At 40.0% G+C, this 18,523-nt stretch overlaps 1 protein-coding gene across 1 annotated transcript; it reads left to right on the forward strand.

Moving 5' to 3' along the window:
- Positions 1-9,759: 9,759 nt before the first annotated feature.
- LOC124292404 lies at positions 9,760-15,309 on the forward strand. The gene is made up of 7 exons (XM_046729486.1): positions 9,760-9,795; positions 9,967-10,042; positions 12,946-13,031; positions 13,898-13,999; positions 14,387-14,552; positions 14,807-14,836; positions 15,140-15,309. The coding sequence occupies exons 1-7, from the start codon at positions 9,775-9,777 to the stop codon at positions 15,292-15,294; spliced, it is 636 nt and encodes a 211-aa protein (XP_046585442.1). The 5' UTR covers positions 9,760-9,774; the 3' UTR covers positions 15,295-15,309.
- Positions 15,310-18,523: the final 3,214 nt, after the last annotated feature.

Raw genomic sequence — 18,523 nt, forward strand, 5'->3', positions numbered from 1 at the left:
ATTGCTAGATCCGGCGTAAATACAGCTGTTACACAAATTTTCAGGAATTGTACATGAAAAAGGTGTTAGCAATGAAACATACCTCATCAATTATTTTGCTGGACAAAAGACTTGTTCGTGATTGGTAACTTCTGGCGTTCTCACGTTGGTGGGTGTGAGTAATAATCTTAACTGGACCATGACAATGCAGGTGTAGAAAAATAAGCATGCATGTATAAGTGAGATTGATGTATTAATGTTTCTGTCATGGTAAATCAAGCAATCTGTCAACACATCTGCCTCCCACCGATCTGTGTGGAACTGATAGCATCCAAACGATTCTTACTCATGTCAACTCGCGCGGATGAAACCCCTTTAACAAGGTGGAATTTTACTAAGGCCAATAGGCCATTTTTCTAAACCCTATGCTATGAAAACCGTCAGCCTGACAATTTCAGGAATGTTCCTGATCCCATCGAACTATTTCAGTCGTCTTAAATGCCATGGGGGACAATACCATTTCTAAATCCTCTGCAAACCCACACATACGCAAACCATGGTTTGATACAGACTACAAAAGCAAGCAATGTCACGTAAGCCCTACTCGAACGTCTACTTCTGGATAAGCAAACATGATCAGATTCCGAATATATCTGAAATTGGAGTACAAAAGCATAACAATAACTAAATTGAGATTTTATATTCACAGAACATGTCGTATTATCTGAACATATGTTCCATGTTTGGTTGGTTGGTTGGTTGGTTGGTTTGTTGTTTAATACCGTACCAAGAAATATTCCAAATACATGGCGGCGGTCTTTAAATAATCAAGTCTGGACCCAACAATCCAGTGATCATCAGCATGAAAATCGATCTACGCAATTGGGATACAATGAGATGTGTCAATCAAGTCAGTGAGCCGGCAGTCGACTGGCGTAGTAGAAAGGTGATGCCAGTATTCCCTGTAATTATAGAGGAATAAGTCTCATTAGTTGTTTTGGAAAGTTGTTGACCGGGATTTTTATTCAGAGGCTTCTTTACTGGGCAGAGGAACACAAAACTGTTTCGAATGCTCAGGTTGGTTTTCGTCCTAATCTTGGTACAGTTGATGCTATATTTTCGCTCCATTCATTGATTCGTCGTACTGTGAATGGTATTAAACGGTTATAATGCTCATTTGTGGATTTCAAACGTGCTTTTGGTTAAATAGATAGGTGTAAATTATGGTATAAGTTAGCAAAAGTGTTAGAGGGAAGCAATTGTCAGTTATTCATTTGTTGTATCTTAATGTAAGGTCATGTGTGAGGATCGATGGTTATGATAGTCAGTATTTCAGATATAGTTTTGGCCTAATGCAGGGAGATGTATTGTCGCCAATTTTGTTTTCTTTTTATGTAAGTAAGAATCTGTCCTAAAAGAAAAATGTATACGTTACGAGTTTAAATCTTTCAGTATATTTCTGCTTTTGTACGCTGATGATGTTGTCATATTTTCTGAATCTGTTGAAGGGTTGAACACACAGTTAAATTCGTTGTTGGCTTATTCAAATTTGTTGGAAACTTGAAGTGATCATTGCTAAAACAAATGTTTTTTAGAAGAGGTGGTAAAGTTAATTCTTCAGAATATTGATGTTATAATGGCAGTGTCCTAGAGGTTGTTGATGCGTTTACTTACTTAGGAATAGTCTTTAATTGTAATAACTGATTTTCAAAGGCTAGGATGCAGTTGTCTGATCAGGGTAGAAAGGCCCTTTGTTCCATTTACAACAATATCAGGTCGCTCTCTGTTAATCCGGAATCTCTGCTATTTGTCTTTGATTGTTATGTCGGCATAATATCATCTTATACGTCTGAGATGGGGCTACAATAAGGGATTAAATGTTGAAAGGTTACATTTGGATTTTTGAAAAGGTTGTTAGGGGTTAAGAAATCAACATGTAATTCGATGGTTTACGCCGAGTTGGGTCCTTATCCGCTTATATTTAAGAGACAATATAATATGATTAAATACTTGTGTAAGCTTCTTGTGTCTGACAATAGTGTCATATTATAATTATAGAATAATGTATATCAAACCATATTACTACAAATGTCCATCGGTATTTTAGCTTATTCACCTTCTTAGTATTAACAATGTTAGAGTATTATGTAACTTAGGCAAATATTTATATACGGCTAGTATATTAAGAAATGAGTAAATTAGAGTGCAGTAATTGCACATCCTCCTTTATATGTCCATTGTCGCCGTCTTTTAAAAAAACCCAAATCTGTACCAATATGCTATTTTGACATACCAATAAAGGTAATAAAGGAATTGAATCAAATCGATCCCGGTAGTCGCTTCTTGCGACACGTATGGGTTGCTGAAGACCCGGATGGTCACAGGTTTATATTTAATTACATTAGCAAGAGTGTTGTTGTTTTTGCCCCTCTTTTTTTCTACGATGTTACCTGTCACTCTCGAAATGAGAGACACAAGAGTCAAGATCTTTGGACAAGTTTTTGGGCATCTGTAAAACCAATGGTTTTGGTGAATTTTATACTGTGAATTTCGATCTGCTATTTAAGAGAATGATGGATGATCTCCTGCCCAGTTGGTCCTTTTTCCATAAAATGCCTGTCACAACCTTTTGGCATAGACATTTATTTTACAGTAACCAGCCTTTATTGATTTTAAAGCATTTACAGGAAAACATATAGACCTTAGATAGTAGGGTTTCGCAGGTTGGGAAATGTTTTTCTTATATTACACCATGGTCTTTCAATCCCAGATGTATTTTCATCATATCGGCAACAAGTCTATCCCTTGTCTCACTATGCCTTTTCTGGTGTTAAGCGTTCGGTGTGCAGATTGACATGGGAATGCTGATAAATAACGCAGCTGACATAATGGAATATTGCTGAGTGTGGAGTAAATAGAGAATCTCACCCGAGTGTCTTTTGATATCAAATATATCACCACGAGTTGAAAAAGTAAAAAAAAATATCCCAGGCTTGCCGAGGATATTTTTACTTTTATCAACGAGTGTTGAAATATATTGATATCAGACTGACAGAGTTGTGTTTTACGCCGCTTTTAGCAATATTCCAGCAACATCACGGCAGAGGACACCAGGAATGGGCTTCATACATTGTGCCCATGTGGGGATTCGAACCCGTTTGATATCAGAAGACACGAGGGTGAGATTTTATTTATCATCAAAAATCACTCTTCATTAGTTTTCAATGATAAATGTACATCTCTGAACACAGTACTGCCATTAGATTTGCAGTGCAGCGATGTCATAGCATTGTGACGTCATCAAGTTCATGACGCCATAGCATTGCCAGGGCATTGTGCAAAGTCTACTGCCAAAACGATATCACCTAGGATATCGTCTGATCTCACACAAGCGATATATCCTGTGGAACACAGTTTTGGATGATAAAACTAAACTCACTCACTCAGTCCATCTGCATTTTGTTTTAACAGCAAAATAACTAGAAAAACCAGCAAGTAACCATAAAACAATATTTCAGCATGAAAACAGCTAATGGATCAACGTTTCAACTACCAGGTATAAACAAATAATTCTAACAATAACAATAACAAGAGCCATTGTGTCTGACGCCATTACTACCGCCTTTCAGAAAATGTGTCTCTTGGTTTCACATCATATGTGCATGCAAATAAGGGATAGTCACACTGTCCATCAAACTGTAAACAACAACAGATAGAGATACTGTCCCTCAAAATACAAACAATAACGGATCGCCATACTGCCCCTCAAACTGCAAACAATAACAGATCGCCGAACTTCCGTTCGAATGGCAGACAATAAATAATGGATAACTACACTGTCCCTCAAACATTAAACAATAGTGGATAGTCATACTGCCCTCAAACTGCTAACAATAACGGATAGTCAGTCCATTCATGGTATTGCAGGGGCGGTGGGGCAATACTGCCGCTCAAACTGCTAACAATAGTGGATAGCCATACTGCCCCTTAAACTGCTAACCTGGATAAACTGCTCAAAACAATAGTGGATAGTCATACTGCCGCTCAAACTACTAACAATAGTGGATAGTCATACTGCCCCTCAAACTGCAAACAATAACGGATGGCCATACAATGCCCCTCAAACTGCAAACAATAATGGATAGCCATACTTCAATGGATCCCTCAAACTGCAAACGATAACGGATAGTCATGCCCTGCAAACATAATGGATACTGCAAACAATAACCAATGGATAGCCATACTGCCCCTCAAACTGCACTCAAAGCAAAACGGATGGCCATACTGCCCCTCAAACTGCAAACAATAATGGATAGCCATACTGCCCCTTAAACTGATAACAATAATGATAGCCATACTGCTGCCTCCAAACAATAATGGATAGCCATACTGCACCAATAATGGATAAACTGCAAACAATAACGGATGGCCATACTGCCACTCAAACTGCAAACAATAATGGATAGCCATACTGCCCCTCAAACTGCAAACAATAATGGATAGCCATACTGCCCCTCAAACTCAAACTGCAAACAATAATGGATAGCCATACTTCCCCTCAAACCCCTCAAACTGCAAACAATAATGGATAGCCATACTGCCACTCAGACTGCTAACAATAATGGATAGCCATACTGCCCCTCAAACTGCAAACTGGATAACAATAATGGATAGCCATACTGCCCCTCAAACTGCTAACAATAATGGATAGCCATACTGCCCCTCAAACTGCAAACAATAATGGATAGCCATACTGCCCCTCAAACTGCTAACAATAATGGATAGCCATACTGCCCCTCAAACTGCTAACAATAATGGATAGCCATACTGCCCCTCAAACTGCTAACAATAATGGATAGCCATACTGCCCCTCAAACTGCAAACATAATAATGGATAGCCATACTGCCCCAAACTGCAAACAATAATGGATAGCCATACTGCCCCTCAAACTGCAAACAATAATGGGCCATAGCCTTTATACTAACCCCTCAAACTGCTAAAACAATAATGGATAGCCATACTGCCCCTCAAACTGCAAACAATAATGGATAGCCATACCGCCCCTCTAACTGCAAACAATAATGGATAGTCATACTGCCCCTTAAATTGCTAACAATAATGGATAGCCATACTGCCCTCAAACTAAAAACAATAATGGATAGCCATGCTGCCTTTCCAACGGCACAAAATAATGTATTGCCACACTACAAACTGCAGCAATAATGGATCTCCAACCTGACCGCCAAACTGCAAGGAATCAAAAACCTAACAACTTTCGATGTTTACGCATTCAGCTTCCTACAGTCACATGACAACCCCAACTCTCCCAACACTCGCGTCACAAGAACAGTAAACTAATTAAGGCCTTCCCGGATTTCACATTCCCTGAACACATTATGTGTGAAGCGTAGTTGTGTTTCAGTAATCGCTACACGTCCAGAGTCGACATATGTTGGTGGATGGTTGTAAAATGAGACTGTTTAGAACCGATTGAAACGGATGTTATATTGTGCGAAAACGAAGAGTGAGGGAGTGAGTTAATATTTCTCGACACATCCATAATATTTCAGCCTTATCGTGACGAGAACAATTAATTATCAGTAAAGATCAATAATATTAGAAGTAATAAAACTGTTTACGATGAGCAGTAAAACTACTCGTGTATCACAGATAGAGATATAAAACTCGCATGTAACTAAACACGGGCTATAAATCACCAGCAACTGTGAAAACGAAGAAACAGCTTTGGCCAGTGTCATGCTGTCGCACCATTACCACGAAAACTAATACTCTGTAATTGGTTGTAACACTTACACAAACCTGCCGATCAATACACCACTCACGCGATATAATTCCACATACAAAATAACGAAAATGATGTTTAACTTTCAGCTTTGACTATACGAACAAGCATCAATAAACTGTTAGGGCAGCGGAAACTTTCAGTTGAATTAAATTTGAAATTCTATTCAAGTTGATGGGTATTAAATGATGAAGAATCACATCGAATAGAATATAATATCGAATAGAAAACACACACTCACTCAGTAATCTTTCCACATGCAGCTTGCCATATGTTACCCCTCCCAACGTTTAGAACTGTACTTAAAAGCTAGTTTGAATGTTAATTGATGAGTATTCACTAAAAAGGAAAAGTATTCAGTACCTAAAACTCTCAGATATTCTGCAGAACAATAATACTTTCTCATACATGCGTTCAAAGAAGACATATGAAAAAGTGACCTTGTAATACAAACTTAAAATATCATTAATTTAGTTATATTTAACAAGTGTTTTGGTTAAGAATGTGTAGAATCTGCTTATAGAGTAAAACGTTAATTTCGTGGTTGGTAAATGTTTCTGCAACATATTTCATTGGTTTCTGTCTCAACCACATAATCGAGCTTGCTCCTTTAACGAACATTTCTAAGCGTTGTTACAGCTCTTGCTGAGACATTGTATGAGAGTTACCTGATTTATTTCCTATGAAAAACTTAAGATTTGTATTACACTTGTGGGGGACATTTCCAAGTTTGGTGAATCAGTGACAGAAATTATGTCTGGTGCATGTTCTTATTTTGAGTTGTACCATGTGTACCTGTGTATTTTCAAATGGATAATTTCGGTACCTGTGCTTGTATTTATGATGGCTGCCACCATTACTAGAGAAGATGCTCACTTTGTATCCCCACTATTTCAAAGTCAACAATAAACGCACGATTACGACGATCCACATTGTCTGATGTTAAATATCTCAAGTCGTTGAAGCCCTTTCATTAGCATCAAATCAGGGAATGATTATAGATAGGTGCCAAAGTTTCGGCAGAATATGTTCACATTGTATTACCGCAATTTGAAAGTCAATCAAAAACACATACTTATGAAAGCTTTTTGACAAGGATCTGTAATGACCAGTCAATATTGATACCTCTTTTTATAGATGACATCAGTGAATCCTGGTTCTTCCACATTAAATGTGTGAGATCGGGAATTAAAACTAATGATGAGATTATATACTATGAGAAAATGGTTTTCCCTGTATGATACAGTGGGAACGGTTGGTTGGTTGTTTCACACCGCTATATGGTGGCGGTCTGTTAAAAAATGAGTCTGGACCAGACAATCCAGTGATCAACTGCATGGGCATCGATCAACGCAATTTGGATAGGATGACATGTGTCAGCCAAGTCTGTGAGTCTGACCACCCTATCCGATTAGTTGCCTCTTCTGACAAGCATGGGTTACTGAAGATCAATTTTAACGGGGATTTTCCGCCCCCTTCAAGGGTACAGTGAGAACGAGTGAGTGAGTGAGTGAATTTAGTTTTACGCCGCTTTTAGCAATATTCCAGCGCGGGACACCAGAAATAGGCTTCGAACATTGGATCTTTAATGTTAAGAGCGAACGCTTTGACCACTAGGCTACCCCACCACCCCACAGGTGGTGGGGTCACAATATATACTGAGTCAAAAAAGAAACTTCACAAAATGTAATTTGAAAAATAATGAACAATCTTTCTCTGATGATACATCTATGTATCCGAAATGGGATCCCTATCTTTCGACTCTGGAAAAACGTTAGCAAAACCCACTCAAACCCATCTATTCGTCGTGCAAATGACGTTAGTGCCAAATCAGGTTTTGCACGTGCAGTCGATCACGTGATCTTCGCATCGAAGTTTTCTTCATATGCACGTGTTTGCATTGGCCTCAAGAATTGAAAAAACACTTTTAAACCACAGTTCTTACGGTACTGGAAATGTCACGATTGTCAAATGTGCAACGTGAACGTGCCGTTGGCATGTTGCAAGCGGGAAGATCAGTTATTGACGTTGCAAGAGCAATGGGATGCAGCCGTCATAATGTGTATGACTTGCGAGGTCGTCTACAACAAACTGGCACCACTTCTGATCGCCCAAGGTCGGGTCGTCCACGTGTGACGTCACGAGCAGAGGACCGTCAAATCGTCCTACGTCACCTACATGACAGATTTCTGCCGGCTACACGAACCAGGGCTGAAATGTCAGATGTCGACTGTCCTCACAGACCATTCGAAATCGTGGGCCAATATTGACGCCGTTTCATCAACGTCAACGTCTGCTGTGGGCCCAACGTCACCTCCAATGGACCCAGAGATACTGGAATCGAGTCGTCTTTAGCGATGAATCCAGGTTTACCCTCAGATTCGCGGACGGCAGGCATAGAGTCTGGAGACGACGTCGTGAACGGTATGCCCAATGTTGTGTACAGGAAGTCGACAGATTTGGGGGCGGAAGTTGCATGGTGTGGGGTACTTTCTGTGGGAACAACCGTTCCCGACTTCTGGTCATCCGTGGAAACCTCACGGCTGCTGCTTACCGCGACCAGGTGCTCACCCCTGAACCCGTTCCTTTCATGGCGGCTCATGGCCCAGGTCTGCAGTTCCAGCATGATAATGCTCGGCCGCATACCGCGATGCTGACACGAAATTTCCTTCAAAACGCCGGAATCAACGTCGTGGACTGGTCATCGAGGTCCCCTGACCTTAATCTAATAGAGGACGTTTGGGATGCAAGAGCAATGGCGCAGAATCCCCAACCACATGTTCACAAGCATCAGGCAGTCGATGAGGAGACGGTGTTTGGCAGTGGTGAATGCGCGGGGCGGCCATACACGATATTAAACTGAGAAATTTCGCATTTTTACTCTTGTGACTTGACATTCTGTATACCCATGTTTTGGAACGGCGGTGTAGCCTAATGGAACTGATTATGGCACTGTCAGTGTATCGAGTACATCACACAGATCTCAGCAATGAAATAATAACAATGTAACCATCTTACCATCTCTTGTTCTTTTATTTTTGCTCTGAAGAAAGAATGTGAAGTTTCTTTTTTGACTCAGTATGGTACACATAGGTTCTTCATCATGACAAGTACATATTGAGCGTGTTTACCACCATTCCCTGGAAATAATAACTGTTTCCCCGACTAATCCTCTCATTTCCTCGTTAAACTGTAATCAAACTATCACATCATAAAACTGTAAATTTGGTATTGAAGTTCTTCATGTGTATCTGACAGAAGGTCAGAAGGTATGATGCATGTGAAACGGGATATTTTTACACTGAGGTGCGAACATGTGTTGGTTCATGTTTAGAAGCTTGTCAGGAACTCGACTGGAAAGCAGTTCCAGCTGTGGGGATCACTGAAGAGACATGTTTTGGTTTGTACATTTTTCAAACATTTAAAAAAATCTGTTTTCTGCATGATGTGATATTATTAGATTTGAGACAGGTCACTCTGAGTGTTTTAATTGCCTTCTTTGTTGATGTATGGTGTCGATCATTAAGTTGATGGCAAGACCGTGGTGTGCAGTGTCTCTCACTCAATCGGGGCGGTGGGGTAGCGGCGTAAAAGCGGCGTAAAACTAAACTCATTCCCTGCCACTAAATACTATGGGTGGAGGGCACTATTGGAGCACTGTAAATAAGAGGGATTTTCATAACCATGAAAGAAACCTAAGGCAACTTCAAGGTAACAGCGTGTCACAAAAACCTGTCTCCGGACCAGTAGGATGCTGGGTTAACCTGACATAAGGGCATTCCACCGGTAGGGATTAGTAAGTGAGTGAGTGAGTGGGGATATTTTAGGAATATTCCCTCAACATCACTACGGGGGAAACCAGAACTGGGCTTTACAAATTGTACTCAAGTTGGGAATCGAACCCGGATCTTCGGGCGTGACGAGCGAACGCTGTAACTACTCGGTTACCCTACGCCTCCGTAGGGATTAACATCTATACTGCGTAAAGTGGATGGCGAGATATTGGTACAAGGTGTGTTTGGTGTAAGGTAACGTGGTAACATGGTAACACAGTGACAGGGAAACGGTACTTACATGTATGCTATGTAAGGACTGACAAAATCAAACAAAACAAATACAAACGTATTTCAGATATTGATAAATGACTATCCCTTTTTAGAATATTCGAGTATTATTCCCTCAGGTACTTGCGAGTCGCTATGTTTGCTGTGGCCACTCTCGTCGCACTGCTTCTGCATGGAGCAAGCGGAACAACAGAGGTGAGGGCTGTACATTCTACTTTAGTTACCCGTGAATCAACTAACCTTATTTCTACATGAGCTGTGTCATTCAGGGCGCTGTTTATGCTACTTTAGTTACCCGTGAATCAACTTACCTTATTTCTACATGAGCTGTGTCATTCAGGGTGCTGCACATTCTACTTTAGTTACCCGTGAATCAACTAACCTTATTTCTACATGAGCTGTGTCATTCAGGGTGCTGTACATTCTACTTTAGTTACCCGTGAATCAACTAACCTTATTTCTAAACGTACCCACTGTCATTGGATCCAGAACAATATCTTCTCGACCACCAAATAACAGCTCTATTTTCACAGCAGAAGCTCACGCCATATTAACAGCTCTTAAATATATTAATAAAAACCGTAAATATAAACAATACATAATATTTTCCGATTCTCCTTCGTGTCTTCAGGCTATTAAAAATCTTTCTTGTAAACATCCACTTTTATTAGAAATTATTGAATTATAAATGAGCTTGCTACTGGCCAATGCGACATCGTCTTTTATTGGTTACCCAGCCACGTTGGCATTTCTGGGAACACAATGGCCGATCTTGCTGCTAAGGCAGCACTCAACACATCTGTGACACCACCTCTGATCCCATAGTAGGTAGGTATCAATAAATTCCATGCACTAAAACCAACTATCGGTTACACCTACTTGGGTTGTCAGTCCAGATTTGAAGAGGTTATCATACGACGCTGTCGTATTGGTCATACAAGATATACTCACGAATACCTATTAAAAGGTGAGGATCCTGCGTTTTGTATCCCTTGTGATGAAAGAATCACGGTCAAGCATGTCCTGCTTGACTGTGTTGAATATTCCATCACAAGGGATATCTATTTCAAATCCCAAACTATGAAGGATCTTTTTAGTACTATAAGTTCTCATTTAATTATTGCATTTTAAAAAAAATTAGACTTGTTAACTGGTTTGTAAATAGATACATATTTTATTAATGGTAGTTTAAATTAGTAACTGAGATTGTTTGTGGCTGTACCCTCAAAGGGGGTTGAAGTAGCGTAAAATTATTGTCCTGCTGAGAGGGTACGTAAGCCCTGAAACATTCAAAGGAAATTTAAATTTACCAGCTGTTTTAAATGTAGTATTCTTGTCATTTTAATTTTGGCTAAATTTGACTTCAATCGCCAGCGGTTGAAGGAATGATATAAATCCAACTAGGGTCCATGCAGGTAGCAAAGTAATGTAAGTCCCCATGGTCCCTAGTTTGGTGATCTAACTTCGGTTGTTGGCGATCTGTAGCCAGTTTTTATATTGTATTGTCCAAATAATGCTATCAGTTTTAATTTTCCAGAATAGTTTTAGTTGTAATTGTGATATTCTAGTCGTTTTACTGTCCTTCGTCAACAGGTTTTTATAATATACATCCATTCCATTTCAATGTCACATATGTTCTCGTCGCGACATGGCTGAAATATTGCCGATGTGACGTTAAATAATAACTCACTCACTCACTCTAAATGTACCACGACATTCAAAGCACTATACATTATACTTCAGTTTTGCGTGAATCAACTAACCTTATTTCTAAATGATACTGCGCGTTATTGTCCAGTGTGATCACTTGACTGTAGGTAATAATATAGTGTGCTCACTATACTGTACGTTATATTCTATTCTAATTCAACTTAGTATGTAACACGAGTTCTGATTGGTCAATGCTATGAATTTCTGACCGTATAATCAAAACCTTTGAATGTATATATACACTAATGGGGTAACGCTGTTTACGCGTCGCCGTTATAACTAAATTTGCGGCTATATAACCATCGGTATACGTCCCCAATTCGTGAAACACAGTACAGTTAAGTGTGTTCAGAATGCTATGGGTTATTGTCCAATGTGCTCAGTACGCTGTAGGTAGTAATAGAGGGTGCTCATGATTCTGTACGTTATTGTCAAGGGTGCTCAGGATACTGTACGATATTGTCCAATGTGCTCACGATACTGTGCTTTAGAGTCCAGTGTCCTCACGATACAGTACGTTATTGTCCAGTGTGTTCACGATACAGTACGTTATTGTCCAGTGTGCTCATGATACAGTACGTTATTGTCCAGTGTGCTCACGATACAGTACGTTATTGTCCAGTGTGCTCACGATACAGTACGTTATTGTCCAGTGTACTCATGATACAGTACGTTATTGTCCAGTGTGCTCATGATACAGTACGTTTTTGTCCAGTGTGCTCATGATACAGTACGTTATTGTCCAGTATGTTCAAGATATTGTACGTTATTGTCCAGTGTGCTCAATATGTTGTACGTTATTGTCCAGTGTGCTCAAGATACAGTACGTTATTGTCCAATGTGTTCTCGATACTGTACGTTATTGTCCAGTGTGCTCAAGATGTTGTACCTTATTGTCCAGTGTGCTCAAGATACTGTACGTTATTGTCCAATGTGCTCACGATACAGTGCTTTATTGTCCAGTGTGCTCACGATTCTGTACGTTATTGTCCAATGTGCTCGCGATACAGTGCTTTGTTGTCCAGTGTGCTCACGATACTGTACGTTATTGTCCAATGTGATCAAGATACAGCACGTTATTGTCAAGTGTGCTCACGATTCTGTACGTAAATTTCCAGTGTGCTCAAGATACTGTACGTTATTGTCCAGTGTGCTCACGATACAGTGCTTTATTGTCCAGTGTGCTCACGATACTGTACGTTATTTTCCACGTGATCATCACAGTTTATGAAATGAATTGTAGCCATGCCAAGCTTTTAGACGTGTTTGGCATGTGAGGAAAAATGGTATTCGTTATATCATGGTATGTTCAAGTCAAGGTTATATCTTAGATCAAGACTTTGTACGTCTAATCACGGTATACTGAGGACAATCTCTCTATATTATAGTTTGCTCACAGTGCCGTGACACCCGGGAATGGAGAGGTCATCCCTATGGACATCGAGCTGCACGACAATACCATGACTTTACAAAGGTACACGTGCATCTGAAATATATGCTCCGTATAAAGGTCAGGCTGCCTTTGTGTGGTTTAAACGGTAGTCAACTACCATGACTTTACAAACAGTCAACTACCATGACTTTACAAATACTCAACTACCATAATTGTGAACTATCATGATTTTACACATAGTCAACTACCATGATTTTACAAATAGTCAACTTCCATGATTTTACAATAGAAATAGTCAACTGCCATGACTTTACAAATAGTCAACTTCCATGATTTTACAATAGAAATAGTCAACTACCATGACTTTACAAACAGTCAACTGCCATGACTTTACAAATAGTGAAGTTCCATGACTTTACAAAGGTACATATGCATCTGAAATACATGTTCCATGATCTCCAGCTAGTGACCTAGCCTAGGACTTCAGCTGCCTTAACGTGTTTTGAATTGTTGTATATCATCAACTACCATGACTTTACAAAGGTATATATGCATCTGAAATAAGTGCTCGATGGTAGCTAGCGACGTGGCCAAGTTCATGCTGTAGCGTGTTGCAAACAGAAATCGCTTACATTAATATTATGTGTAAAAATAAAATTGTTTTTGTCACTGCATGGCTGAAACAACGCTTACTTAAAATTATAACTCTCTCACCGAAACATACATACAGATGTGTGATGACATATTTGATAGCTGCTACCCATCTACTTGAGGTCGTTCAGGGGGACGCAAGGAATTGAATAACATCTTGGTTAGCAAGATAAAGTATCGGTGATGATTGTTGCAACAAACTAAAAATAAGTTATGGAAACAAATTTGAAATTCAGAGACAGTAATAAATATCTGACATATGCCAGTTAAACGTCTATTTCATGTATATTTTGCAGGGCTTAGTGGCTATGAAGATCACCGAAAAAGACACTTGTTTTGTGAAGCCATCTGACGAGACATACGACGACATTAAGAAGGTCGTAGACGACATCAAAAAGGTATGTCACATTAACAGCTGATGCATATTGCAACTGAGGCTTTTCACTATTTCATTCCATTTTCTATAACACTTTTTCTTTCTTTCTTGGAATTGATCTTCAGTAATCCATGCTTGTCGTAAGCGGCGACTAACGGGATCGGGTGGTCAGGCTCGCTGACTTGGCTGACACATGTCATCGTATCCCAGTTGCGTGGATCGATGATGTTGATCACAGGATTGTCTCATCCAGACTCGATTTTTCACAGACCGCCGCCATGTAACTGGAATATTGCTGAGTGTGGAGTAAAACTAATCTCACTCACTCACTGAGTGTGGAGTTAAACAAACCACCAACCAACTAACAAATACAACCTATCATTCTGTTCATCCTGTGTTCACCATGCAGGGAGAGAAAGCACCAAAGGTCCAAGCTACTGAAGAGTGGGTCGTTCCCAAAACGCCATTACCTGCAGAAGAGATCGAACAGAAAGTGGGAAAGAGGATAGCAAAGTTCTGTAGCGGCTGCAAAGTGCAATTCCTCCAAGACGGCAAAGTGATCAGGGCTGCTGCAGGTAAGCGGTTGTCATCGTTGCGCACCACACAAAACTATGAGCTATTGGGAGGTCCTTTCTCGACCTTTTGAAACGAGCCAAATATGTCAAGAGTACGAGATTCAATATGTATTGGATGCGTAGTCATGGTTGATCATATGCAATACTCAGCTGGACGTCAATAATCCTTGTGTCATCTGATATAAAGGTTATTTTAATCTTATTTGGCTTACACGATGCAAATGCTGAAGTCAAGTAAACAATTGCTATTTCAAATGTCCCGAGAGTAACCGCGAAAAGAGGTGGTAAGTTTTCAACTTCATCTGTAAGTAATATCGAAAAGAATACCAAGTTCACATAAAGTTATAATGTCAAGACAATGATCTTGAAATGTCAAGATAAGACTTTTAAATTTGAAGATCATCATCTTGAAATTTCAAAATAATTTTTTTAATGTCCTCAAAACCCAACCAGAGTGGCCCAAAACGGTTTCCGTAAAGTACACGTGTGTCACATATATTTTATCACAGCTGTGTTGATGTAGAGATACAGCGACATTTTTATCAGGTTTAATCACTAATACAAAAACCAGTTATTCGCTTCCACAACTGTGAGGAGCCGGTCTAAAGGATTTATTGAATTCTGCCTGTTCTGCTGTTCCACTGCTTGGAAAATAAAAACACAGCCCGACCATGCAATAAATGTGGCGTCAACTGACTCTGGATCTGTGTTTTATATTGCCTTTTATATTTCATTTTTTTAAAATCCATGTCAAATATGCTGTTTAACGCCGCACTCAGCAATATTCCAGCTATACGGCGACGGTCAGTAAATAATCGCGACTGGACCGGACAATCCAGTGATCAACAGCATGGACATCGTTCTACACAATTGGGATACGATGACATGCATCAACTAGGTCAGCGATCTTGACAATCTGATCCCTGTTTGTTAAAGATCAATTCTTACCCGGATCTTCACGGGTTCGTCAATACCAATTCAATTAAAGTTTTCATGATGAATTCATGTAAAGTATGTTGTTTCGTACTCAGCTAATGCTGAAACTGTAGTGGGGTCGGTGCAAAACCAGCAACCATCGGACAGAGACTCAGACATACTGACAACATGGGAATATATACTATCCGAAAAAAGAAACGCATAGGCGTTTTGTATTCTTAAATATCTATTTATTGCCTATTGTGTTCAAACAATCGTCAAAATATGTAACAATAGTGTTGATAACATGATTTTACATCAACAAAAATCGACTTTCCCTGAAAATGTTGATCAAACGCAACAGGAATCTCTTTCCAGTTGCAATTGTGCAGCAAAGAGTTGAGTTGAGTTGAGCTTTACGTCACATCGGCATTTTTCCAGCCATATAGTGACGAGAACAAGTTTGCATTAGTAAATACACTGTCTGCCTATAAAAATCCAGATTACTTTCGGAAATCGTCATTCGTTTTGAAGGAGTTTCAAGGTCAAATCACTAAGCCACGTCTTGACGCTGCGACACAGAACATCACCATTGGAAGATTACACGCTGGAGAATACCAATTGTCTATTGCCAGGCGTTTGAATGTCAGTCTGAGCACGATATCATTGCTTACAACTCTTTACAACCAAACAGGTATAACAAATGACCCTCCCCGTACAGGCAGACCTCGAGTCACCACTGTAGTCCAAGATCGGTACATCCGGGTACTATATCTACTTGATCGTACTGCCATGGGTGACAGCACAGCAGCTAGGGTGCCTGGACTTCGGAGGATATCCGATCAAGCTGTACGGAACGGGTTGAGAGAGATTGGACTGAGAGCCAGGAGACCCGACGTCGGGCCCATGCTACGTCGTCACCATGGCGCCCAGTGTCTCCGTTATGTAAAATTATCCACTTGGTTGTATAGACATTTCCTTCTTCTAAGCTGATACAAAAAATCATTTCCTGAAGTCTATTTGTGGACGGGTTATACATTTTTGAAAATACAACATTTTCGCAACAAATTTCTGGGTTATGCGTTTCTTTTTTTTAATAGTATATATTTATGCGGTCGAACCCTGTTGTCCGAACACAAGGAGACTAGATAATGTTTAGATACATCGTCGACAGATCCAGCTATGCCTTATGATGGTCCCGATCAGCCAACCAGATGTTTACACGGTCATCAATGCTTCAGTGATTAAGGCTTTTGCTAATAGTATGACATGTCGCTGAATCAAGGCATCCGTTACACAGATACAACCAACACTCTTTGGTTTTTCACACACTCCTCTGTTGTTAAGGTTGGGCGCCAGGGTAGCCAAGTGGTTAAAAGGTTCGTTCGTCTTGCTGAAGACCCGGGTTCGACTCCCCACATGGGTACAACGTGTGACCCCCGTCGTGATATTGATGGAATATTGCTAAAAACTAAACACGAGCTTGGCAATCAGTCATGTTGGCCATACCTCAGGACCTCAAAATCCCATGAGGTATTCAAATTTATATCAAGAAGTGCACAGCCTTTTTCTCACACTATCAGTATATATCAAACATAATATTTGAAACACCCCCCCCCAAAAAAACCCAGCTAATTTTATGAATCCGATAGTTACTTTAGATATTTTCCTGAAAATACTATATTCAATGCAAACGATTTGTTAACTCAATGTGAAAATTTATTTAATTGTAAGTAATTTAATGCGAAATTTGATTAATGTGAGGAAAATGCTATATTCGAAAATTGAACAATATTATTAATAATACGCCTATATTAAAGTGTATCTTATACACTCTGAACGAGCGTATTCCAAACTGCTGCTCGTATTACCAAGATGCATCACATAAGAAACATCCATTTCTGATATGCGTAATAAAGTCGAGGCATGAGCAAGCTACCGCAAATCTAGAGAAAATAGTGTCAGCTCCCGGGTCAGAGATAGATAGACTAGCGGCGTCCAGGAGATTTCTATGGTCTACCTAAACAGCAAAATGAATCGTTTGAGTCGTGTAAGGATTAATATTGTGTCAGTTTTGAATCGACATATGGAGTGGAGTAAAGGCGATATTTTATGGGCGCATCGCATAGGTACAAACTCCAAACCCGATAAACCACGCCCACTTATCGCCAAGTTTAATCACACTGATGAGAAGACCTCTGAACTCAAACATTGAGACACGTTGAGAAGTAGTGAGATAGGCGTGGCTAACGATCTCAGAGAGAGACACGTTAAGAAGTAGTGGGATAGGCGTGGCTAACGATCTCACAGAGAGACATGTTGAGAAGTAGTGGGATCGGCATAGCTAACGATCTCACAGAGAGACACTCTGAACAGCAAAAAGAGTCGTTTGAGTCCAACATGTGAACATTAAGGAGTGGAGTAAAGGCGATATTTTAAGGGCGCACCGTATAGGTACAAACTCCAGACCCTATAAACCACGCCACTTATAGCCAAGTTTAATCACACTGATGAGAAGACCTCCGAACTCAACATCGAGACACGTTGAGAAGTAGCGGGATAGGCGTAGCTAACGTTCTCAGAGAGAGATACGTTGAGTTGAGTTGAGTTGGGCTTTACGTCACATCGGCATTATTCCAGCCATATAGTGACGAGAACAAGTCTGCATTAATATACATTGTAAGTACAAAGTGGTTTCGTTTCAAAGACATACATTCATTACGTTGTCATTTTAGAACAGAGAATGTCATAGAACTAGATTGAAAAGCAGATACATTCGTTATTGACATTACACAGTTACATTTTATGATATAGATCGACTTCCCTCAGGTAGTTTAGTATCAGATGAGCGCTCACGCTGGAGAACAGATCTTTCAGATTGGTTGCGTGATAATGCGAGTCCCTTGCAGATGTAAAATCCACACAGTCAAGCAGAATATGCTTGACGGTGAGAGCCTCATCGCAGGAGAGACATATGGGGGGTCCATCCCCATCTGTTTTTAGCAGATAGTCATGTGTAAACCGACTATGGCCAATACGACATCGTCGTAAAATTA

The sequence above is a fragment of the Haliotis rubra genome, unplaced genomic scaffold (assembly GCF_003918875.1).
Source record: "Haliotis rubra isolate DU_JTF1 unplaced genomic scaffold, ASM391887v1 Scf516, whole genome shotgun sequence".
Taxonomy (NCBI): Eukaryota; Metazoa; Mollusca; class Gastropoda; order Lepetellida; family Haliotidae; genus Haliotis; species Haliotis rubra.

Bases quoted from the DNA above. Each gene is read 5' to 3' on its own strand.
- LOC124292404 (XM_046729486.1), top strand. From the start codon at position 9,775: ATGGCGAGATATTGGTACAAG. The intron at 9,796-9,966 runs GTGTGTTTGGTG...TTATTCCCTCAG, and splicing joins TGGCGAGATATTGGTACAAG to GTACTTGCGAGTCGCTATGT. The intron at 14,837-15,139 runs GTAAGTTTTCAA...TCGCTTCCACAA, and splicing joins AGTAACCGCGAAAAGAGGTG to CTGTGAGGAGCCGGTCTAAA.